This window comes from Amblyomma mixtum, chromosome 1, assembly GCF_055824585.1.
Source record: "Amblyomma mixtum isolate Tamu chromosome 1, ASM5582458v1, whole genome shotgun sequence".
Lineage (NCBI taxonomy): Eukaryota > Metazoa > Arthropoda > Arachnida > Ixodida > Ixodidae > Amblyomma > Amblyomma mixtum.
Window position 1 is genome coordinate 70760570 of NC_143012.1, and position 24817 is coordinate 70785386.

The 24817-nt window shown below is 47.2% G+C and overlaps 3 protein-coding genes across 6 annotated transcripts in view; 1 reads left to right on the top strand and 2 right to left on the bottom strand.

The window, feature by feature from the left end:
• Nucleotides 1-24817, bottom strand: part of LOC149366735 (flap endonuclease GEN homolog 1-like) — a 141443-nt gene that overhangs the window by 18295 nt on the left and 98331 nt on the right. The gene's annotated exons all lie outside the window — the stretch shown is intronic.
• LOC149366736 (iripin-8-like) lies at nt 6739-7854 on the top strand. The gene has a single exon (XM_089568707.1). The coding sequence runs from the start codon at nt 6739-6741 to the stop codon at nt 7852-7854; it is 1116 nt and encodes a 371-aa protein (XP_089424833.1).
• LOC149366737 (uncharacterized) lies at nt 17216-19216 on the bottom strand. The gene has a single exon (XM_089552001.1). It carries the CDS (start codon nt 19073-19075, stop codon nt 17216-17218), a length of 1860 nt encoding a protein of 619 aa, XP_089408127.1. The 5' UTR covers nt 19076-19216.

Genomic DNA, 24817 nt, shown 5'->3' on the forward strand with positions numbered 1-24817 from the left:
TCCTTCAACGAAAGTATTTTAAAATATGCTTTGTAATTAGAGTTGGTAATTTTCATATGTATTCTAGTGAACTTTATGGTGTTTGTATTGCCTTAAGTATTGTATATATCTGTTGTATATTTATTGTGTAACGTGTATAACGATTACTGCAGTCTGATACTTGAATTTTAATAAAGAAGGTTTGGGTGCAATCATGCGTCTCCTCACAGGATTAGATTTAGTGATCCAAACAAATCCTAGCTTTTTCAGAAAACAGAATGCAGATTAAGTGAATTCGCTCAGTGAACAGATGTGCTGGTGTTTACAACAGCACGCGTCTCCTAAATTTTGTCGCACTCCTTACAGTAATAACACCGGAATTTTTTCTTTAGCTTTACCAAACTGAAAAACAAATCGGGATGTGCTAGCTTCTTTGAGGTCCCACAGTTTCACTTCGTGCTCCGGCGGCCACTAGGAAAGCGAAACACTCGTTTATGGGTTTATGTTTAGATTTATGGGCTTTAATGTCCCAAATCAACTCCGGCTATACAGCACGCGGATAATTTCGACCACCTCGGGTTCTTTAAAGTGCACTGATGTCGCATATTACACGGGCCTCTAACATTCCGCCTCCAGCGAAATGCGACCGGCGTGGCCGGGACAATTTATTTTGTTCTTTCTTTTTTCTAAGTATTGGTTTCGTAGAATGAAGGTGTGAATGAAAGAGAGAAATAGGTGCCGTAGTGTAGAGCTCAGAAATAATTTCGACCACCTGGGGATCTTTAACGCGCTGTGACATCGCCCAACACACGGGCGCCTTTTTGCATTTTGCCTCCATCAAAACACGGTCGCCGTATGGCTGGGTTTGAATCCGGGTACTCGGCTCAGCAGCCGAGCATCTAACCACTGAGCCGGGACTTTAATTCTCCTTTTCAAATTTTCCCCACGAGGGCAGTAGTAAAAGTTCATCGTGTGATCAAATTAATTTTACTAACTTTTAATATTACCCTCTCGGGCACTAATTAACGAGTGTCTCTATTTCCTAGTCGCTGCCGGAGCACCCATCTCGGCTTTAGGAAGCTAGCTCAGCCTGCTTTTCCTTGATGCGCTAGCATTAAAACAGCGCTGCGAAGGAAAACCCGTCTGTCGGCTTGTCTACGGCGTAACTGCAAGAGGAGAGGAGGCGGCGCGCTGCACTGCAGCCCCGCAAGTTGTCGGTCGGCCCACGTGGCTCTTCCGTGACGTTCGGCGCTCGGCCACATACGCACACGTGTCGGGCGTTCTAAAAGTCGCCTGGTGTTTTTTTGCGCTGTAAACCTAATGCTACTGCGTTACTTCTGCATGAATCCCATTGATAGCCTTCGCTCTTTTTACTTGTTGGAATTAAAATGAAACATGGCATATATTCTAGTCGTGTAGCGGGGAGCAGGAAAGAGGGGGCAAGTAGAGGGAGAGGGGAGCAAGAAAGAGGGGGCAAGTAGAGGGAGGGGGGGCCTACATCCGCATTAGCCCAGGGCCCCCATTTTATGCGAAGCATACTACTTTAGCTACCACTTCAGCCCTTCACCGTGGTTATGCGCCTCCAAATCACGTGATACATGACGTCACACCACGTGACACAATGACGTCACGACAGTGGAGAAACGGGGCCCACCTCGCGCCGTCGCTGTGGTTGTGCGCCTCCAAATCACGTGACACGATGACGTCACGGCAGTGGAGAAACGGGGGCCCACCTCGCGGCGTCGCTGTGGTTGTGCGCCTTCAAATCACGTGATACGATGATGCTTCGCATTCTCCAGGCTTAACCAAGTTAAGCCTCAGCCATTTTTTTTATAATCCGGCCCTGTGCTTTTCGTCTCCTTTTGCTGTACGAGCTTGTTTTGTTGGCCATGTTAGTAGATAACGGGATGTAACATTATAATCAGTAGTTCAAGGAAAATTCACGTTCACAACAGTAGACATATTAGTCAGCGTTCCTTCCCTGCCAGGCTTGACGAACGTTGGCTTGACTATCTGGCGGATATTTCTGAGAACGGCAAAGTGGTCACCTCTAAGAAGTCTCCTCTACCGAGAACCGGATTCATGGTTTCGCTTTGTGCGATAGATAGGTGCAATACACAGATGTAGAACTAAGGTCCCTAGATCGGTTTTAGTAGAAGGGCTGCGGTGTCTTGCACCTGACGCTTGGACTTCCTCGTCTCTTGCTGGACTCCAGTGATGACTTGACCCAGTTCGGCGGCGAGGTGCTATTTCCCGGGTGTCCCAGCTAAATGTAAACAACCTTTTAAAAAAGACGAAGTGTCCTAGTCCAGGGAAACCAAATAAAGGTTGTTCAGAGTCGCATGGCCTAGTCTCGAGTAGTTTTTTCATTCATCAATGTAAATTAGTTAAGCTTAATTAGCTAACTTTTTAATTATAGACTTTAGGAAAAAAGTGTCAATGGAAATGTTTTCGTCTCGAAAAACCGGCAGTAGTGCCGTTTCCATCACGGTACGATTTGCGTAGCTTCATTTATCGGCCTTAAAAGAAAGTTAACACGTGACCAGTTGCTCGCTCGCGTCTCTGCCCCAATGTGCACCCAAAGTCTCATCGAGGTGAGGACTTCAGGAAAACAGAATTTTATTCTCTAAGGTGCATCTTGGGACGTTGAAGTGGCACGGTTGTCATGTGGAAGCTTTTTTTTATTGTCTGAATTACGGTTAACGGCCGGTAAAAAAAATATTTTACGGAAATAGTACGTTGCTGCAAATGTTTCAGTCAGCTGATTTTCAATACGATCTGCAACTTTTCCATTGACACTTTGTTCATCAAGTCAATAATTAAAGTTAGCTTATTATGATTAACTAATTACTTAACTTTGAAAACGAAAAAAAATGTTCCAGGCTAGGTCACGCGACTCTAAAGAACCCTCAGTTGGTTTCAGACGGCTAGGGCATCCCGTGTTTTTTAAAAGCTTGACTACATTTAGCAGGAACACCTGGTATATATTCATTTATAACCACCAGGGCTTTACGTGCCGAAAGGTGCGTAGATTTTCAACACACGCATGCCGTTGTTCAAAAACGTGGAGATGAAGCGACCTTCAATATCTCGGTCATGGCGCAGCACCTTCACTTTGTTGTCGCGAAGGAAAACAAGAGCTCCAGTACGATTTCGTACCGAATGACGTGTCGAAGTGCCCCTTCGAATGACGTGTCGACTTCCCCTTGCTTAGCTGCCCTCGTGAGGGCGCGACAGTTCAGCGTGCCTAGTACAAGAAAAAAAGTTGTGGTGGTGGTGGTGAGGGGGGTTAGATCGGAAGGGTGGTCGGTTAGTCAGACTATGGAAGGGTTCTCCTCCAAGTCCACCACAGGCGAGTTAAGAGGGTAGTCTGGAGATGAATCATAACTATTGTCTGAAACACACTCAGTCACATGCCTTGCGCCCACAGAACTCGCAGAGGGATGGCACGCCTTTCTCCTCGTGGCTGTCAGGCTCGTTTTCGCTGGAACTAGCTAGGCGTGGAGGGCCATTAAGACAGGCGCGTTTGTTAGGGGCCCTCCTTCTGAAGAACTTCAGCTTGCTTCTGGGAAGTTGTTCTTTGTCTGCTTCTTGGTCTTCTTCCTGGGGCTTCGCTTCCTCTTCGGGTGGGTTCACTTGGCCTATGTTTCTTTGTCCTCGTTGGCCTGGGCCCAGGTGGCCGGAACCACGTCCACTTCCCTCCCGTGAAATCCTGAACACCACGTGAACGGCGACCACGTGAACGGCGCGTGCCGTTCACGTGGTCGCCTTCTCTTTTTGCTCGACACACGCATCAAACTAAAAATGAACCATTTGGTACAAGGAAGTTTAGTAAATTAAATTCCACTTTGTGCAACTAATGTGGTGTTGGTTCTTAAGCATAAATTAAAAATTATACTGTAAATCATGTTGCTAGTGTCTTCACGCAGACTGTGTTTCGCAAAATTCGGTGTTATTTAATCATTTTTGTTTTTGTTCTGTGATGGCCATAATTAAACTTATCATGCATCTCTTTGCGGGCTTGGCGCTTCGTGAGGCCATCGTGCAAGAGCAGCAAGAGTAATTTGTTTGAATGCAGCCCGACAGTCCCCTCGCAAGTGGAGTGCAACGATTACTTCAGATATGACTGATCAGTTCACTGGAGGACAGCTCCGTTGAGCACTTTATGGATGCCTCAGCCGTGCCACAGCAGCTTGCCGAGCTGTGTTGTCCAACCTGATTGGCACGCACCAAGCTTGAAAATAAATTATTTTCCCACAGCCTCTTCCACCATGCTCTTGGGCCCCCTTTCTTTACTCCCCAGGGTGGCTAGTGGTAGCGCAAGCCATCCTGTGTGCGCCAGAAGCGTAATTCTTGTAACTCAAAGCAATAATCGGGTCATTTTTCTGGGAATTCTTTGGCACCCTAATTTATGAATATTTGTTAGGTAGAATGGGTATTATAACTAAAAGGTAGGCAAGGATATACAGCGCATCAGGAGAGGAAACCAACCCGGTAAAAAGTCCAATTCTTTGTAAATGTCCGTTACCTGCAGCAACATTTGGCTAAAATTAATTCAGGGCGAAACGACAGGTTCAACGTTGCGGTCTTGAAGGCGCGTTTCCCAAAGGCTATGAAGCCGATGAATCTCAACCCCTCACCGCTTAGGAACGCCGCAATGCTACCATTCGAAGGCAACGCGCGGAAGAATCGCTAGAAGGACGCGCATACCATTGCTTACGCAATTTACCCGGTTTAACCAGAGCTAAACAATTGGCAATTTTTTTTTGCATTCCTTCCACGAAAACCAGACACTGCGGCCAGGATTCGATCCCACGACCTTGTGATCAGCAGACGAATGCCATAACTACGTAGTCAGCAACCGCGGCTGGTCGGTCAGCTAGAACCACAAGCGGTAGACGGTATAGGATACTAATTTACAGAATGTAAGTGAATGCATTCCGGGGATTAGTGGGGCAGATGGATGGATCACGCACACGTGACTGTGGGCAAATTAGAAAGCTGTCACCTCCCCACCAGCCTGTCCTTCATGTCAAAGCTAGGGATAAGCAGAATTCGAAATGTGTACTTGACGCATGAGCCGTAGCCAAGCTCGAAAATGCACAGTATAATCTGCAAATCATTATCTGTATTACTTCGCTGGAATAAAATAGCTCAACGTTCAGTGATTGCTCCCTGAAGATAATCTTGAATCTTTTTAAATAATATTTTCGGAGATAATCTTGCACTCAAGCCGGATAGAAATGTTCTGTCTCTTCGCCAAATGGGAGGCGATGACCAAAGCGGCAAAATAGGGCGACGCGCTCTCCATGCCCAATTTTCATGACACCACGGTTAATCCTAGATTAAGCTGTGGTTAACCTTGGCCCCCCTACCTCGATTTCACACTAGCAGATCCAACGGAATCTGTCTAGGGAGGGAATCGGTACACCCCATAGGCCGGGAGGGGGCCCCTTTGAGGGGCATTTAACGCTTCGTTCTTGAGTGAGACGTCACGTGAAAACTATTTGTGGACTGTGCAAAAATTTCTTGTTCAATATCCGCCAATATGGCCTGAAATTCCCAAAATAATTCGATGCACCTGGTGCAGGCGCAATCTGAAAAAAATTCCAAACAAAGTTGCCTCGGTAAACCGGGTGAGGAGTGTATACCGCGAATTGTATTAGTAATACTTTTTTTTTACGCACAACCACGTATTTCTTCGCCTAGCATTTTATAAACAGGGATCCACAACAAAGAGAAGCCGATAAGATGGCACTTTTGTCGACAAAAAATATGTCCGCCAGCCGACGTTTCGACCAGAGGCGCCCTGTCTTCATCCGTTTGCCGAAACGTTGGCTGGAAGGCTGAGCCTACCCCCTTCGACCCTTGTTCGTTTTTCTTTCTATAAATAGAAACAATTACTCCTCTCTGTAGTTACATTTTCGTGCAATGCCTGTAAAGGCCTGGGCGTTCGTAAATCAATATACATAGCTCCTCGCCGCCGAACTGGGTCAAGTCATCACTGGAGACCAGCAAGAGACGAGGTAGTCCAAGTGTCAGGTGCAAGACACCGCAGCCCATCTATTAAAGCCGATCTAGGGACCTTAGTTCTACATCTGTGTATTGCTCCTATCTATCGGACAAAGCGAAAGCATGAATCCGGTTCTCGGTAGACGAGACTTCTTAGAGGTGACCACTTCGCCGTTCCCAGAAATATCCGCCAGATAGTCAAGCCAACGTTCGTCAAGCCTGGCAGGAAAGGAACGCTGACTAATATGCCTACCCAGAGTAACATCTGCTGACATCTGTCCATCTGCCTCAAAGACAGTCTCCTTTGTGCCCTTGGTGAGGTCACCAAATAATCTATGGCAGCGTCTCTCGAGAGTTGGCAGCAGAGCACTCTTTCCCACACTGGAATTTCCGGAAAGAAGGCTCAACCAGGTCTTTCCGCGGCTTTGTGCGCGACCCAGTCGGGAGGGGGCGATCCATTGTCCGGACTGGAGGGTACCGCGCCCTTCTTGCTGTTCCTGCTACGATGAATCATGCGCGTGGCTTGACGCTCGTGCTTCAAAGCTAAGCCAATCAGAACAGCGTTTTTTCACGAGAGAGAAAATTCTTCAGGCGCCATTCGCTGTGCCTGGGCGGGGTAAAAATCTAAACTCCCATTGGCCACCGCAGAGGAAGGGGGAAAAAGCAAAAAAAAAAAAAACACCACTGCCAGTCGGTATAAAAAGAGGCGCCTTACATGCGGCCTCCAGACCTCGGAAAACATCCACCATGTTGTTTGACGGTGCGCCGCTCGTGAAAGCTCACAACCACTTCGCTGTGAACCTCCTCAAGCGCTTGGCGACGGAGGATCCTTCTTCCAACGTGTTCTTCTCGCCGACTTACATCGCCGCCGTTTTCGCCATGGCCTACGCCGGCGCCGCGGAGAGCTCGGAAGACCAGCTGTCATCGGTGCTGGGTCACACCGAGGTCGGCCTCACGGACAAGTCCTGGGTCCTCCAGGCGTACAGGCTCCTCCTCGAGCGCACGTACTCGAACGTGACGCTGGAAGTGGACAACATAGTCCTGGTGCAGGACAGCTTCGATATCTCCGAAAGCTACAGGCAGCAGCTGCAAGATGTGTTTGACGCAGAGCTCATGTCCGTGGACTTCGCCAGCTTCGGAGTCGACCCCGCGGAGGTCAACGCTTTGGAGCGAGAAAACATCGACAGCATCCTGCCCGAAGATGAGCCGCTGGGCATGGTTCTCTTCCTGTCCAACACCGTCCACTTCAAGGCTACCTGGCTGACCATGTTCGACCCGTGGGACTCAGGGAACAAGTCCTTTTTCAACCTGGGTACCACCGAGGTCAGTAAGCCGATGATGCAACTCACCAGCTACTTCCCCTACACTCGTCTCGACGAGCTCGGCGCGGCCGCCGTGGAGATCCCGTGCTCGGGAAACAGGTTCGCCATGGTGGTGCTGCTTCCGGACTCCGCGACGGAGCTCGCAGAGCTCAGGGACGACCTGTCGCTTGCGGTTCTCGAAGACCTCGGCAGGAGTCTCTACCCCTGTCTGGTAGCGCTCAGCCTGCCCAAGTTCAACGTGAGCGTCAGCTACGACCTGGTGCCCACCATGCGAGCCCTGGGACTCAACGTCGTCTTCGGAGAGTGGGCCGACTTCAGCGGAATCAGCGCGACCACGCCGACCTACATCTCGGCCGCCTTCCAGAAAGCGTCTTTTGAGGTCAGTGAAGAAGGAACCGTCGCGCCCGCAGTGATCGCCAGTTCGGCGGATGGACCTCCACCGGATATCACCCCATTCACCGTGGATCGCCCGTTCATCTACTATATCAGGGATCGAAAAACCAACCGCATTTTTTTCATGGGTGAGATCCACAGTCTTTGAGATGGGAGTCATCGTCCTCTGCACGAGAAGTATTTCAACTGAAGGAGCGGTTCCACGGCAGGCAAGCGTCTGAAAAGTCGGGTTGAAATAAACTACTCATACTTTCACTGCATTTCTGAGACTTCGTTTTTATTCCCGGTATGAACTTCCTCATTCTTATTAGTGGCTTAGAGGAGTATGCCAACGGCCCTTGACATGGACGTCCGGAAGGGGGGGGGGGGGGCAAGTGGGGCGACTGCCCCCCCCTCCTGGAATTGCGGTTATTTATGCACTAGTAGAAAACAACTACACAGCTTGATTAGCACGCTTGGGTGATATTAAGTTATCTAATTTTGCTTATCGAGTTCAATTCTTTGTTAATTAATAAATTCTGTTTGTTGTCCAAGCCTAGCCCTAATTTTTGTTTCATGTGCGCAATTTATACTACAAATAGTTCCTTTTTGGTGCTATCCTACCGCCTCCCCTATACCCGGCCATCGGGTGCACCCCCCTGGAAAAAGTTCTGCGGGCGCCCTTGAGACTATTTCGTAAGGCCCATTAATATCCTCGCACAAAGGCCTTACTTCTTAGATTGAATGTCCCGCAAAAACTTAGCATCTAGTGAGAAGCACAGATAGTTTAAGGGAAGTAAGGAACAATGGGGATTTAACATAAGGGGTCACTGAATTGTGTAACAAAGGAGAAAGCGGATCATTTTGATGTACCTGACCGCTTCCTCTGAACATCCCCCGTCTGGTGCTGTGACAAACTTAATAAAAAGTATAGGCTTCCCAAGAACTCATTCTTTGGGTAATTTTTCACTTAATTGGGACCTTTCCTTGTAAGTGAGCTAGTATATATATGCGCGCGCAGGGTGTCATGACATTCGAAACACCTGAGCTGGGGCAGCGGAAACGAAAGGATACCAGGCGGGCTGTAGTAATGAAATGAAAGAAGTGAAGGGACAGTTAGAAAGAATGGGGAGAGATAAACTACAAAGAGATCTTGTTGCATATTCGCATATTAAAGCGCTAACCGCATGAGGCGATAATTCGCGGCGACACGCCGCGCGATGAAATGAGGGCCGCCGAACCACTGTCGCTCATTGCGTCGCCCGGTTTCTGGGTTTGCAGAAAATATCGCCCATCGCCCGGAAGTGCCGCGCGAGACTAGCCAATGACGGTAGGTCTTGCGGGTGCGCAACTTCCGAGCCGTTTTTTTTTTTTTTTTCACCGGAGACGCAGCCGACGTAGCCCTCACCACGGCCGGTGCTCCTCCCGTGACGTCACGAAAAGAAGAGGGTTCACCAGTGGCAGTGTCCATAGGAAATACATGGGAACTTCCAGAAGGTATACCGTGTCTAAAAATGGCTCGATTTTCACGAGGTTTGTGGCAGCGTTTTCTTCTTTAGTGAATAGAGGAAATGTTGCGGGCAGATTTTATTGTTTAAGTTGCATTTTTTTACCAATTAGACGCAAAGTTCCAGAAAAATGCTGCTTTTAGATATGTCGAACTTCCCTGTCATCTCGGGAAAAAACAAAGCCAAATATCAAAATTTCGTCCGCAACATTTCCTCCCTTTTTCTTTCTTGATTGTTAAGCCGCAATTTCTATCCGTATCGAACCTAGTGTTTGCGCTTTACAGGCTCTGAAGGTTGTGTATGTATTTTCTGCGGGGATTTGAAATTCGCGCTAAAATTTTACTAGTGCGACGTGGCTCCACCTGGCGACAACTTATTTTGTCGCTACTACACTCTACCACAAACTTCTTGCTTGTCTGTGTTCATGCGCACACTTTTTTCTTATAACCTGGACGAACTTTATTTCTTTCTTTCCTTTTTTTCTTGCTTGGGCTGTATTTGGAAAGGATTTTGTGGTGGTGGTAGTGGTTTATTTAAAAATAAAAATAAAAAGTGAAGCAAAAGAGTGTTGCCGGCCGCGGCAATTGCTATCTAATATCTTAAGCACCCGAGCTGCAGCCGGCGGAAACGAAAGGGAAAGGGAGAGGATAGTGAGAAGTATAGAGGGGAGCGACAGGGAGAAAGGACAGGAAAGGATTTCTGCTTTTCTTTTTTTTTCTCGAGCTTCTGGTGCCAAAAGGAAGCGGGATGCAAGGCCACAACCAAAAGCACCTCACTCTCCACCCCCCCCCCCCCCCCCCCCCCCCCTAGCTCACACAGTAAGGCATTGTTCGCCCGAAAACACTCGTGAGTCGAGTTATCGGGTCAAAAACCGGTTACTGGGTCCATGAAAACGTGCCGAGTCGAGTCAGGAGTCAAGGGGTCGGGACCAGTAAATTCCTTTTTTTTTTTACTGAACTCCACCCTGCCCCGATGTGCTTGCAAACGCTGTCGAGCCGAAAAAAACGGAGGGGAGAGGATAAATGCAAACTTGTTGTTCACTTGCGCCGTCGCACCCGCGAAGGAGCGGTGGTGTGCCTCAATCTTGGATGCTACCACCAGTGGCGTAGCCAGAAATTTTGTTCGGGGGGGGGGGGGGGGGCTCATGTTGCAGCGCGGCCTCCTGATAGAATTGGTGGAGAGATCAAACGCAATAATAAATGCATTGCAATTGACAATGCCATTGTGTATTAGGTAACGCTACGCACTGTCTAGACAAGTGAAATATGTATTCTTTAAATAAAAAAATGTATTCGTATGTTCAAAAATCGTGGCCGACATAACTGATACCAATGCTTCCATGTTTTTGCGTATTTAATAAGTAAAGAAAATACCACACGAAGTCTAGAGCTATACCCGTCCGAAACGAGCAAAACAGTGCATGCCGCTGATATGAAAAAACCACAGTTCTCGTCCTTTTAAGTTTCATCCAACTTTGATTTGGTTGGTGCCTTGTTGGTGCTGAGAAGCGGAAGATGGGTGTTCGGCGCTGGGAAGGCTCGTACGAGACTAGGCAAAGTAAGCTACAGGCTGTCACTACAATGAGGACATGCGGGAAAGGGATGAAAACCAGTCATAAGGCCTTGTGCTAGGAGCTCCTTTCTTTCCTATTATTTGGAGACTGACTACACAGGTGTTCAACACAATGGAACCTTTCCTGGGTAATGTCCTGCGGATGCACCAAGCCTCGCTTCCGCCATTTTAACCAACCACACCTGTCTGCTTAGCCGAAACCAGTAGCCCCCCTCTACCATTGTAAAAGAATTTTCTCAGAAAAGAAGGAAGAAAGCTTAGGCAACCCAAACCGGAAAGGCTAAATTGGTGGGTTACTGGGGAATGTTCTATTGTCTGACCCCCACATCCTTCTTTGCTGAGTGGCTTGAGAGGGGTTAACTTTTTTATGCTTCGGACCCAGGAAACTTGGCCACATACCTACACAAAGTTCTGGGCTCTACTTTTTGAACGCGGAAGAACGAATACTTTCGTGTCGCGGTGTGGTTTACACACCTGGAGGGGGATTAGAACTTACCTCCTTTTTGGGGTATTCAGGTGCTGCCATCTATCGACAGAAAAAGTTCAAATCTGAGTTGCCTTGTAGCTGGTGAACCCTCTTAACCGGAATCAACTAGCAGCAATAAGCTTACATTTATCAGTCCACATTTTTTTTTAGTTAAAATACTGGAATGAATAGCAAACAATATACGCGGAATTTATTTTGAAGCACTAGCCGCAAACCATCTGTGCAAAGATTGTTTAAGCACTGATGTCAGCACCTCTATCGCATTGCGCCTTCTCGACTTTCTCAGTAGATGTTTTTCTTCATGCATTACTTGAAATAAATTTGCCAATATTTTAAAACTTTTCCTTTTTTTCACCTGGTTTTATGAAGCATAGCGATAATGAAGAATCAAAAACTCTCGAATAGCTTTCTGAACTGCGTATGTGTATTTTTATTGGAGATACATGTATTTGTTCTAGGGTCATATTTTACATGAATACGATCGCTTTCGATACAGGTACATACATTGCCACAGTTTAAGTATTTGCAACATAGCAAGTGGGTTTAGAAGTTGACATATAAAACACTCATGTTGCTATTTACAACGGAACCGCTGCCTTATTCCGCAGAGTCTCAGCTTTTCTCTTTTTCCCCTTGGCGTTGGCATCCAATATTTTGTCGTTCATCTTGCAGCAGTTGTTCTTGAGCAAAATGTTCGTGCTACCCCACAAGAGGTGTTTTAGAACAACTTCGCACTTGTGGCCATCCTCGCAGGTGTCAAACTCTGAGGAATCGTCACCGGCGAGCAGTTCAAGCGTGAGGTCCGTGACTAAATGAAAAAGTCCTTGTTTGTTGATAGTTGCTTAACAACTACGTAGTTGTGTGCGACAGCGTTGACGACAAATGTTGCTGGGTAAACAAGCCCGCCCCTGTCAAGTTGCTTCACAAGGTCGTATCGTCCATCCGTGTCGGATATTGATGTCGTCCTTTTTTCCGTGAGCGCATCCCTGCATTTTGTACACTTGAGCTTTTTAAGTGTTGCGTACACTGCATAGCCTGCCACATATACCAGCACCGGGACGATGTCTTTTAGTTCCGACAGTGCATCTTCGGTCACCACTACATTTAGGCTAGGTCGTGGATAGTCTGGTCGCAAGTGAAGCTCATCCCATCGCTCATCCTTACTGATGGCTGGCAAAGTGCTTTGTAGCTGTAGCTTCTTTTCACATTCATACACTTGCCTCATCGACACATGATACTGGGATCCAGCTAGCATCCTGTACTTTCCGAAGCGCTCCTCCAGACTGTCGGTTTGGATCTTTCCTAGAAGGACATATGATAGCTTGAGCTCTTCGAAGCAGTACTTCGTAAACTCCACAAAAGCATATATTGTGTGGTCGATAGCGGCATGGGTCTCTCTTGTTAGCGTACCGCTGTCCAAACTTTTGCCTTTCCACTCCTCCAACCAGGCCAAGAGATTGTGAAGGAAATTAATCTTGATGTCATTTTCCGAATTAAACACTGGTTCTTGCAACTTGTCTCTAAGCCTTTTTCCCTTCCAAGGCGTCCTCACGTTCACAATCTTCCACCATTTCACCACCAACTTAAGTGGGAGTCCCTTCGAAAAATAAGAGGTTGTGCTTCATCCCAAGGGCTAGCTGGCAGGGCCTGAGGAAGGTATTCATTGAAAATTTGAACATTCTTGACCTACTCCTGACAAGTTCCCCCGACGACGTAAAAGGTATAACCGTTCTACCAGGCATTAGCGATCACAATCTACTTCACATCCGCCTTTCTTTACCCATTATAAAACGGTCCTCATCAAAAAAAGTAATCACCGACTACAAAAGAGCTAATTTCGATGCCATCAATCATGCTTTATCTGAATTTTACAGCTCTTTCCAGACTGCTTATCAAACTCGCTCGGTTAATACCAACTGGGAACTTTTTAAGACCACTGTCCTTTCGTTGAAAAATGAGCACATTCCGTCGTTTTGCGTAAAATCCGATTCTAACAACGAATGGTTTAACAGAGAACTGAAAAGGCTTGTTAATAGGAAAAAACGGCTTTATAGAACTGCTAACTTGCATAACCGGCCCGCAGCGTGGGAACGGTACCACCAATGCGTGAATGAATATAAGGAAAAATTAGCCTCCGCCAAAAAGAAGTTTTTTTCTACCGATCTACATTCTATCCTCAAATCCAACCCGAATAAATTCTGGCGCATTCTTTCCCCTAAATTACGAACGAACCGAATTGAACTTTTAGACGCTGATCGTGATCCAATAGACAGTAAAGAGTGCGCAACAATTCTAAATAAATATTTTTGTTCAGTCTTCTCCCCTGCTGCTTGCAGTCCGAATATTTCCCCTCCCACCTCAACAATGCCCATGCCTCAAATCACAGTCACCACGACAGGAATAGAAAATCTAATCAGTTCTCTTAAGACTTCTTCATCATCTGGCTGTGACCACATAAACAGTAAACTCCTGAAAAACACTAGTCTAGACTCAAGCCAGATACTGCACCTAATATTTACACAATCATTAGAATCCGGAGAAATCCCCGACGACTGGAAGATAGCCGAAATCATAACAATATTTAAGAAAGGTGACCGCACAAATCCTTCTAACTATCGCCCTATTTCTTTAACGAGCATTCCTTCGAAATTACTTGAACATGTTATAGCGTCCAATCTAATGAACCATCTGGATTCAGTTAACTTCTTTTATCCTCACCAACACGGTTTCCGTAAACACTACTCCTGTGAAACGCAATTGGCTGAATTCACACATGACATACTTCGCTTAATGGACGACAACTTTCAAATCGACGCCATCTTTTTAGATTTTTCAAAGGCCTTCGACCGTGTTCCGCACTCACACCTGCTCACAAAACTTTCTTCCCTAGGCATTCCTGACAATCTTATCTCCTGGATTGAGACATTTCTTAACGGACGCATGCAGTTTACCTCAAGCAATGGTTACCACTCACCCCTCACTAATGTTACATCAGGCGTCCCCCAGGGCGCAGGCTTATCACCATTGCTATTCCTAATTTACATAAACGATCTTCCAGTTAACATAAACGCCAAGCTACGACTATTTGCAGACGACTGTGTCATATACAGCCCCATTCGTCATCCCACTGACAGTCACCTCCTGCAAAAAGACATTGATGCAATAGCTACATGGTGCAACCGATGGCTCATGCCCTTAAACCTTGAAAAATGTCAACTCTTGTCATTCTCTCGCAAGCGCACTGTAATCCAGCACACTTACAGCATTAACACGGTTCCGATTGCTCCAACAACATCCTACAAGTACCTTGGTTTGCATCTGACATCGACACTATCTTGGGTAACTCACGTCCAAACGATATGTTCCGATGCCTCTCGTGTCCTAGGTTATCTCCGGCGAAACCTGAAATCAGCATCTCCAGACGTTAAAAAACTGGCTTATCAAACAATCGTCCGCCCCAAACTTGAATTCGCATCATCTATCTGGCATCCATCCCAAGCATACCTTTCCGCCGAAATCGAGGCCATCCAAAATCGCGCCGTCAGGTTTATCACCTCTGAATATTCCAAAGAAGTTAGTATCACTGCACTCAAACGCTCTCTTTCCCTCCCATCACTTGAATCACTCCGCATAATTTCACGTCTTTGCCTGCTTCATAACTTCTTCCATCATCCAGCTTCAAGACACCCACTTCTAAAATCCCCGATAAGAACTTCAAGTCGCCTCAGCCATAGCCACCCCATAGCCGGTATCAAGACCCGTACATTAGCAATGAATAGTTCATTTTTTCCCAATGCAATAACACTCTGGAATGCCCTACCTAACGACATAGTTTTATGAAACGATTCAAAATCTTTTCGTACAGAACTGGCCCGTCATCTTCAGAATAAGTGAATTCCTTGTCATTTTTTAACACGTGTTGATCACTGACTTTCATCTGTGCTCGCTGCCGCAAGCGAATTTTTTTTCTTTTGTATGCTTTCACTGCACATGTAAACCCTTTATCTTTTTTCTTTATTTTTTTTTCTCTTTAGCTTTTGAAGTTTGTTGTGTGTGTTCATTGTGCGTGTGTTTTTTATGCTTCTTTTATATGAATTGTAGCCCCCTCCTTATGTAATGCCCTTGGGCCTTTAAGGATGAAATAAATGAAATGAAATGAAATGAAATTTGCAAAGCCAAATTTACATTTTGTCGTTCGATGTTCGATGGATTGAGAGCTTTTCTTGACAGTCTGTAGCCATAGCTTAACAGCCTCTCGCACTCCAAGTTGTATAGATTCCTGATGGTAGCAAATGACGCAGAGAGCATTCGCTGTCCTCCAGTGTGGTCTTTTTCGAACTCGGGAAAGTAGAAACAATGTTGGTCGTTTTTCTGGTTAAGCCAATTATTGCGTATACACTTTAGTATGTGTACCGGGTCTATTACAAAAAAAGAGGCCTTGCAGGGTCCGATGGATGCGAATAAACAATTTGTTTAGAAGGAGGTGACGAGAAGTGAGACATAGCCTTTGTGTTGACGGCATTGTTGTCACTTACAACACACACTACCCTGTAGCCAATTTCTTCCAGGCCACATATTACTTTCCGCAGCAACTGGTGCAGATACTCTGATTCAGCTTTTTGGACAGGGACGATGTGAGCGGCTTCCTTAAATTGGCACAAGAGGCTCTGCACCATAAAGACAAGTGCGTTGGTTGCTGCACCCGAGCTGTTCAGAGCAGCACCTGTAATATTGCCTCCTTTATAATCGAAATAAGGCTTGATGTGAATTTCGTCCACCATCAGTGTCACAAAACGTTGGCGAACATTCAAGTCGGTGATTCTTCCGGCCATGTAGCGGAGGAACGATTCACTCTGATGTTCGACTTGAGGATTCATGCCATACGGTGAGCATATTGATCGAATGGTCACTGGGTGCGGCAGAGTCATGATTCTAGATCCGCGGATATATTGGTATGCGTGAGGCGATACAGTGAAAAGTAGGCAGCAAAATATCATGAAGTCGGCTTAGTAGCGTCTCCGAACTTTTTTCATTGAGAGTAGCTTCAATTGCTCGCTAAGAAATTGTATGATGTTGGTGCTCTCATCTGTGGGCGAAAAAGATAACTTTTCCAGCAGGAGAAGAATCTGCTTGCAGATGTCGTCGTTTAGCAGATTCAGGACTTTGACTGAGGTCGCCACTGCTTTTTTCAATGACCTCAAGTAGCTCCACCATTGCTTTCTTGCTGTTTGCTACTGTTGGGATGGAGAAATTGGTGCCTAGTTTTGTTATTGGCATTTTTACGAAGTGAACTCTCACGCTAAGGTCAGCTTTTACTGCAACTGAATATTTGATGCATGGAGCTTCGTCTCCAGTGATGTGCACTAATATATGGCGTTCACTCCCTTCAATAGCATGCCAGAATGCAGACTTTTTGCTTCCTATATATTCCGTCCAGTCTTTTAGGTTTACAGTGATGGAAGCAGCATTTTACTTTTTGGAGCAGATTTCGGAGCAGTAAAAATGCCAGTTTGGAGCAGCCATTGGTGTTTTCGGAGCAGAAAAAATACCAGTTTGGAGCAACCATTGTTGTTTTTGGAGCAGATGGCGAATAAATTACGCCAGTGTACCTCCCGTGTTGAAAGCATCACTGAAGCGACTGACAATTACAGCTATTTATTATGAAACACACTGTACATTTCACACAACAGTCAACACGAATGACAAGAAATGAACAATTAAGAATGTGAATAGTTACAGATGGTGTGATAAAACAAGTTAAATATTTAAAGCACCAGTTCTTGTGGCAGAAATAGATCAAAGCCAAAAAAGGGGAGCAACATGATGTGAACTAGAAGAAACCACAGTCACTAATGACACTTGCCACAAAAGAAGTAGAAGTTCAGAATCAATCCGAGCCTGAAGTAGTCAGTCACCCAACACATTTCACAATAGTCTGCACGTTACACTCTACGAGCCCGCACTTATTCTTTTGAAGCTTCAAGCTTGCAGAGAGCACCCGCAAGCCTTTCCTGTCCTTTCTTAAGTAGTTCCTGGCCACTTTCAATGTCATCAAAAGTTTTTGCCTTCATTCCTTTTGCAATCAATGCTTCTGCATTGCAAAGCATCTTTTTTGCTGACTGAATCTCCATTTGCAGGTCCTGCTTTTGACATCCTTTTGTTGAATTTTGGCCATGGTCAAGTTTGCTTCTTTTGGCAGCTGGCTCACACTCAGCAGTCAGTCTTTCTTGGTAGCGTTTATATGACTGTTTCACAGCAGTGAGCATCTCACGTTTGACTGGAATGGTAGAGACGTTCTTGTCATACCTTTTCGCAAATGACTGTATGGCTCGCAATCCATTCACGCTTTCAATAGACAGTTTGCTGCGCTCCTGTAGGATCCGGCGATTTTCACTAAAACCCCTCTCCACATCAGCGTTGCCATGTGAAAGAGAAAGCAGGGCTTTTACAAGCTTTCCTACCAGAGGATATTTAATGCCACCATTTTTGTTCTGTAGGCTGAAGACATGTTGCCATGTGCTGTCAAGTCGTTCACATGAATCAACGCACAGCGCTTCAGATGAAATCAGTGAAAATTCATCCATCAGGGCTGAGACTTCCTTGGGAGCAATCACCTCTGGAACTTGCTGGGCCAAGTTTCGAAATGCCACAGCTGAGCTTTCTTCTTGTGCACTGCTTAGGTCAAGACACCTAAGATCTTTTAACACACCATTGTCAAAGGGCAACCTTGAAAGTAGGTAACCCGCAGACTTCATAAAGAAAGTACGTGCCCCCAGCCTAAACAATTTTTTTTCTTCTGCTGACCAGTTCGTGATGGAGCCCTCTGTGTCCACACCTATCTCAACAACTTCCTTCCAGTTTCCTGGACATTCAACGTCAAGAGATTTCAGCTGTTCCCCTGTCAGGTCACGGTACACATCACTTCGCACGAAACGGCTGAGAACTTTCTTGGTCAGCTGTACCATTTCTTCGTACAGAATGTGGAGTAGAGGTTCAGAGCGCTGGAAAAGTTTCAAGAATCCAACAAAAAGATCTGCGACATTCCTCAGAAAAAGTGCCTTTGGGAAGAGGTCTTTCCTGCTGAGACTTTGTCGGAGGCGCTTGTACATTGTGCCAGAAGAGTGAGCCGTTTGCTTCACGTCTAATAGCATGGACTTAAGTGCCGGATACTGCTCAATAAAGCGCTCAAGGGCAGGACCTAGGGTGAGCCAACGTGAATTTACATGCCGAAGGAAGACACTTTCTGGCAGGCCAAGACACTTTTGGTGTGTTTTGAGCACAGCACTTTGAACAGCAGAGTTTTTCAGGTAGTAGTACACATCTAACAAAGTTGATTCCACTTCACTGCCAAACGCTTCAATTCCTTTTGCAAAACTGTTGTGAACTTTGTGCAAACTACACTCTCCTGTGTCTAGCAGTGCAGGATTTACATCTTCCTTAAGCTTTCTTTTCAAACTCTTCATAACATTTGGGCCATCACTGTAGAAGCTCAACATATTCCTTTGAGGAAGGTCTTGGATGCCTTCCTTCACGTGTGCAAGTAAAACATCTGAGGTTGCACACCCTAAGTGAAATGAACACAAGTGCTCCACCACAACCTGCTTGCAAACTTCAGAAAAGTACCTAACTACAATGTCCAGCTGTTGGCACCGTTGTTCCGGAAGAGGAGTTTCGTCGATTTGGATGGTGTAGTACACACCCGCCTTGTTAAGTTCATCAACAACTGCTCTCTTAAAATACGGCCCAAGGCCATCCGACACTATATACGAGACTTTTTTTCTGCCACACTGAAATTCTTTTGCAACCTTTGAATCTGGAAACATCAGAGGGAAGAGCGAGGTTGCGGTGTCCCCCCATGAATATGGTATCCCAGAAACAGCCACACCAAGAACAAAGTAAGTCTCTGCCAATGTGACACGATCTGCTTCAGATACATCCGGTCTTGCGAGAAGGCATGATGTCAACAGAGCATGAGCAGCAGCAGGCTTCTTCAAAACTCCCAGCTCATTTCTGTGTTGCTTGCAAGCTTCAACGTGTTGCTTATTAGAAGCATGCCGTTTCACAGCATTTACGCCATGTTGTGAGCAGTTTATAACTTTGTTGCAGATAATGCAAGTGGCCTCCTCCTCTTTTGGTCCTGCTCTGCACCACACAGCAATACAGTCACCATTGCCATCCTCTTCATTTAGCACCTGGGCCTTAAACTTGCTTTTCCGCCCTGAAATAATGAAAAAAAAAATTTTTTTTTCAGACTACTGACAATTGACAACTGCTGGCTCGGATTGTAAAATACAAATAGATATACACATATAAGCTTACTTCATGTCAATCCAATACGCGCCAAAGACCTTTAAACTGATGTCTGAATCTGAAGTCACACTGTTTCGGCCGCCTGCTACTAGCGAACTACGCGCTCCGTCAGCGCCTATTTGGCCTCGTTTGAAAGCCCGCGCTTTTATTTTTACTTTCTTTTAAGCAACCGCGAGCAACACGCAACATGAAAAATTGTACAAAAATTATACGCAAAGTGCGATTCTATTGCGATTTAAACCAAGTGACCAATGCGGTTGTTTTCGATCGGCTAAAATAAAGGCCCGCGCCTGCCACCTGAAGCGTGCTAACCCTAATGTCGTCGAGTAGTTCTCCGTGCCCACTGGTGCGAAAAAGTCTAGGTCTCTGCGTTATTTCGGTCAGAAACGGAAAATGAGTCAGGGTGCAAAGCGTGCTCGTTATGCTGTTCATGCTGCCAACACCGCGTTGCCACAGTACGCGATGGACAACAACAGCGAAGTACCGAGCCTTCGACGTCGCGCAACAACGTCGTGACTGAGGAAGTTTCCGCGTGCACAGTGCCGACTCCAGCCGCATAACGATAAACACCGCTACCGTGACTGAAAGAACTGGCGAGACGCGCGCCCGGGAAAAGGTGACGCAATTTCAGTCATATCGCCATCTGACTTGCGCCAGGAACTCAAGAACGTTTAAACGCGGTGTCGATCTTACAAAAGGGTACATAAATCATCCTGAAAAATATTCGAAACTTACCTCTGATCGTTGAAAGCGCCATGTACCCGGTAGCGAACCTGAAGGCAGCCCACAAAGAACACGACTACAGTGTTCTAACACTGGAAACACGGCGAACAGCTTGCCAACGTGCGCCGTGTAAACATGGAGGCGGGCGCGGCTTGACCCGGCTACGGCCAAGGCTACAACAGGCTTCCCTGGATTTTCAATAATGATGATATTAGACATGTTTTCGGTTTCTGTGTGGCTTGACACTTGACGTTTTTTTGCCTTCGTTTTCGCAGCGCCGTTTCGGCGCAGATGCGGCGCAATTACTAATAAAAATGTCTGTTTGGCGCAACATGTAGCAGCATTTTTCTTTTGGCGCAGTTTGGCGCAATTGGCGCAGCACTTCCATCACTGGGTTTAGAATCCTATCTGCTTCTTGCTCTTCGCGGAACACTTCAGCTGACTCTTCAAGCGCTTTCCTCAAAGCAGCAGCCTCAAGACGCATGCGCTTCGAGTCTGGGTCATCCCTTGAGGTGCTTGGCTTAGAAGTGTAAGCGGGCATCCCGGAAACTTTGAAGCGATTGCACCTGGGCGAAGGCGCAGATGCGAAAGGGGTGAAGTGGTGGTGCGCCCTGTAACCTCGTCGATGTGGGAGGCCTCTCGCACGATGTCAGCCTCAATAAAGTGAAGCTCGCAAACCTAGAAGGAAGTTAAATTTTTGTTTAAATAGCAGTTGTAGCTTGGCAACAGTTTTCTTGAAAGTCTGCATTCGCTACCCACAGTGCTAACCAGCTGCTAGTTTAAATACACTTTTTTTTACAATGCATGAGCATAAGCTTATCGTAGTTTGCAAAAGTAACTATTCTATAAGGAAGTTTCGAACATCTTACCCTGGACTGCGGTGATACAACTAAGTTCTCTCGTGGTATTGCCCTAATCCAGGCGTTCTGTTCTTCTTCATGCCGGGGAAACTTGAAAACGTGGTTTTTGGGACCCGATTTGTAGTTAGTCCGGCAATTGGGCACGCAGCACTTGTTAGGCATATCCTGGCAGAAGCGTAATCCACATTCCGTTATCCAGCGATGGCACTAGAAGATCGTCTCGGACACAACCGCACGCGCAGCACGAGGTTAGGCACAGTCAACGTCTAGAAAAAAATGTGCGTTCGGAAGCATGTCGCGACATGCCATGACTTTCCCCCAGGCAGTGAAGGAAGTGTCACGTGTTACCAGAACGGATCGCATTGTCGTCTCCTTCGTCCCCCACTCTGACTTCTCGGTCCAGGCCTCATTTGTGTACCTTCCAGGCCTCATTTTCAACACGAGTGCGCTGCTCGTAGCTTCGAGACGTGCTGCACGGAACTTCTATGTGGGCCTCTTTCGCGTGACGTAGCTCAGGGGGGGAAGCAACAGCCCGCAGGCCTTATGTTGAGACCGGCCGTGCCCTCACCATGGCAGGTTGTTGTGTAGTGGTTTTTTTTTTTATTTTGCATTGAATATGGAAGGTAAAAGAATTTTTCTACCCCGGCATCTGCTATCGCCGCTGGAAGCACCTGAGCTGGGGCAGCGGAATTAAAGGATAGCAGGCAGTGTGTAGAAGTGAAAGGAAAGGGGTGAGGGGATAGTAGAAAGACAGGCATTGCGAGTTTCCGTCGGCGTACCATGGCGGACAAAGACGTTGGGGAGGCCAGCAGCAGACTGAAAGAGCGCGCGCTCATGGAGGAAGGAAAAAATGCGTGCGCTTTTCTGTCACGTGACTTTGCGTATTGGATAAAAATAAAATTATTGCCCACATATATTTTTGTCAATGTTTTTATTGTGTTTTATCTTGTGTGGAGCCTTAGGAACGTTGTTCTACGCGTTAATTAACGCAAAATGACTGAACGCTGAAGTGGCAGCAGTCGAGCAACAGTGAAAACGCGCCGCTCCGACGCCGAGTCGCTTCGTGCGGTTTGCGCCAGCGACAGCGGTGGGCGACGGCGTCGTCATCGCGCGGCGCATCGCGAAGGAATATCGCCTCATGCGGTTACCGCTTAAAGGGGTGGAGACACCAAATTTTGAAGCTATAAAAAGCCTGCTATGGGATTCCTATGTATGCAAGGGCAGTCACTGCCAGGTGTTGGACGCAACAAACGTTTAAAAAATATTTTAATTCGGTTCCAAAGATTGCCTAAATGCTCACTCTCACGACCTAGACCCATTCGCTAGCGCCATCAACCATGACGTCACAAGGGGTGTAGAAAAATAAAGTTTTAGTGACGTCATACCAAAATACAGTGACGTACGATGAGCGGGGCACAGCCGCGTGAGCGCAGTCGACGCACCAGCGAGCCGCGTTTGCTGCTAACCGCCACTCGCTCGGTTTGCGGCGCGCCGTTGCGAACAGCGTCGCAACGTCCGATTGCAGCTCGTTGCCTGCGTCCGGCCTGCTAGATGTCAACGGCGGGCCGCTCGCGGCAACAACGACGGGAAGCGGCAGCCAATGCGAGCGCGGAGAGCGGCAGCGTCATGATGACATAGGGCGCACTCCTTGGAGCCGGGCGGCCTGCGCCAGTCTTCGTGCCGAACGCCGGCATCTGAAGAACGCGATAGTATTGTTTGTTCACGTTCATAGCAAACCCTGGGATATATGAATATCAAAAATGCATCGTTTGTGACGATCGTTGGCAAATACCGAGTTCCTGGTAGAAGTGATGACTGCGATGCAAGCAAATTTCATCCCATAGCCGGTTTTGTGCTGCTGCTACCTGGTGCGGTTCGCCTGCCGTCTGCTAGCCCTGTTCCTGAAGACGTCGTGGAAATCGAGCATAGCTTTTATTATGGGACGAGTTCACAGTAAAGGGGTGCCGAGCGGAGCACGTTTCTGAGCGCTGGCCAGTCCCGAAGCTCCCTCAGCTGCGGAGTCGATATCGAAAGCAGCTAGGCCTAGCGACGACTAGGGCAGTCTGGGACCAGCGCGCAGGTCGTCGGCCGGCGTTGCCGCAGGCAGTGTCGCTGCCGAAAGATCCACTTTTAGCACAGATGCATGCTGTCGTATCTCGAATCTAGAAAGCATCCTTTGTGGTGGCATGGCTGTTTTGTATTTTCTTGTGCGGACGTGAAGTACGCCGAGTCTGCCGGCCGGTAGGTCAGCCTGGATACCGTCTGCCGACGTCATAAAAGCGAGCTAAAGAGTGTTCTTGACGTAAATAATAAACCATGGGACAAGAAATGTGAAAAAAGTGTCACTTTTGAGGATCGCTGACCAATACTGAGCTGCTAGTAGAGGTAACAACTGTGATATGAGCAAATTTCTCACAACCGCGCCTAGCAGCTGCCGCTGGCGCGACGTCGGGGTCCGGCTCGCCTAGCGCCCGCTAGCTCCGCTGCCGAAGGCGTCGAGGAGATTGACCATACTATTATTTTATTGTGAGATGATTCTGTTAACACTACAGCTATTTGTGAAAAGTAGGCCTTTTATTATAGCGCAGGCGACTTCCGAAGCGCCGGCCGCTTGCTAAACAGGCTATAGGCCTAGCGACGACCACGGCAGCCAGGCAGCAGCAGAGCTCGTCGCCCGGAGCGCCCGCGAGCGGTGCCGTTGCCGAAAGCTCCCAACATAAGCAGACATGCTTTGTCGCTGCTCGAGTATAGCTGGCAGTTCTGATAACAAGGCGATCTTGTCTTTTCTTGCGATATTTGTACACCATCCCAAGCAGCGCTCAGGTACTGCTGCACGGCAGCGAAGTGTGACACCGGTTGTGGGCGCAGCTTGGGTAGAGCGGCGCAGCGATGCTTACTGGCATTTTGCAAAGTGTTTCGCATCCTCACGCGAACCCGCGAAGGCGATATTAGCGTGCGAACAAAAAAAAAGTCGATGTCCTCACTCGTTGGAATCAGATCTGTCAGAATCCGAGCTGCTGGGACTAGACGTGCAGTTGTTAGTTTTCATATGCGCTGGTCAGCACGTGTGTGGGAAAGCAGACGATGCAGCAGTAGGTGCGTCACAACTTTTGTGGGCCCACGTGACCAAGCGAAGCAGTTGATCTTCCCCCTCTGTGACGTCACTGTACAACTCGGCGTTCCGAAACCGAAACCGAAAATCGTTCACCTAAAAATGCTATAATAAATTATTCACTGTGAATATATGAATCTTTGAGTGTGTATCATGCTTCCTGGAGCCATAAGAAACGTTTGCAACTAAGAACGCGCGAACCACAAATTTGGTGTCTCCACCCCTTTAAAGGCTGAACTCCATGTACGCGAAAACTCACGCGAACGCGACAGCGGCAAGCGACGAGCGGCACCGTCGCGCGAAGCGAAATACCCGTGTCGCTTGTCGTGTCGCTCGGATCTGCACTCACAGAAAATTTCGCTCGTCGCCCGGAAGTTGCCAACGCGATTAGCCAATAGCAGCTAACCTGGCAGCGTACGTCACTACCGAGCCTCTTGCCGGCTCTGGCAAAGATGGCGCTGGCTCTGGCCGGGAATCTTGCTTCACCACCGATTCGTCGTTGTCGCTACGCTGTGCCCCACGTTCACGGCAAACTAAATGCTCACGAAGCTTTCGCTTTC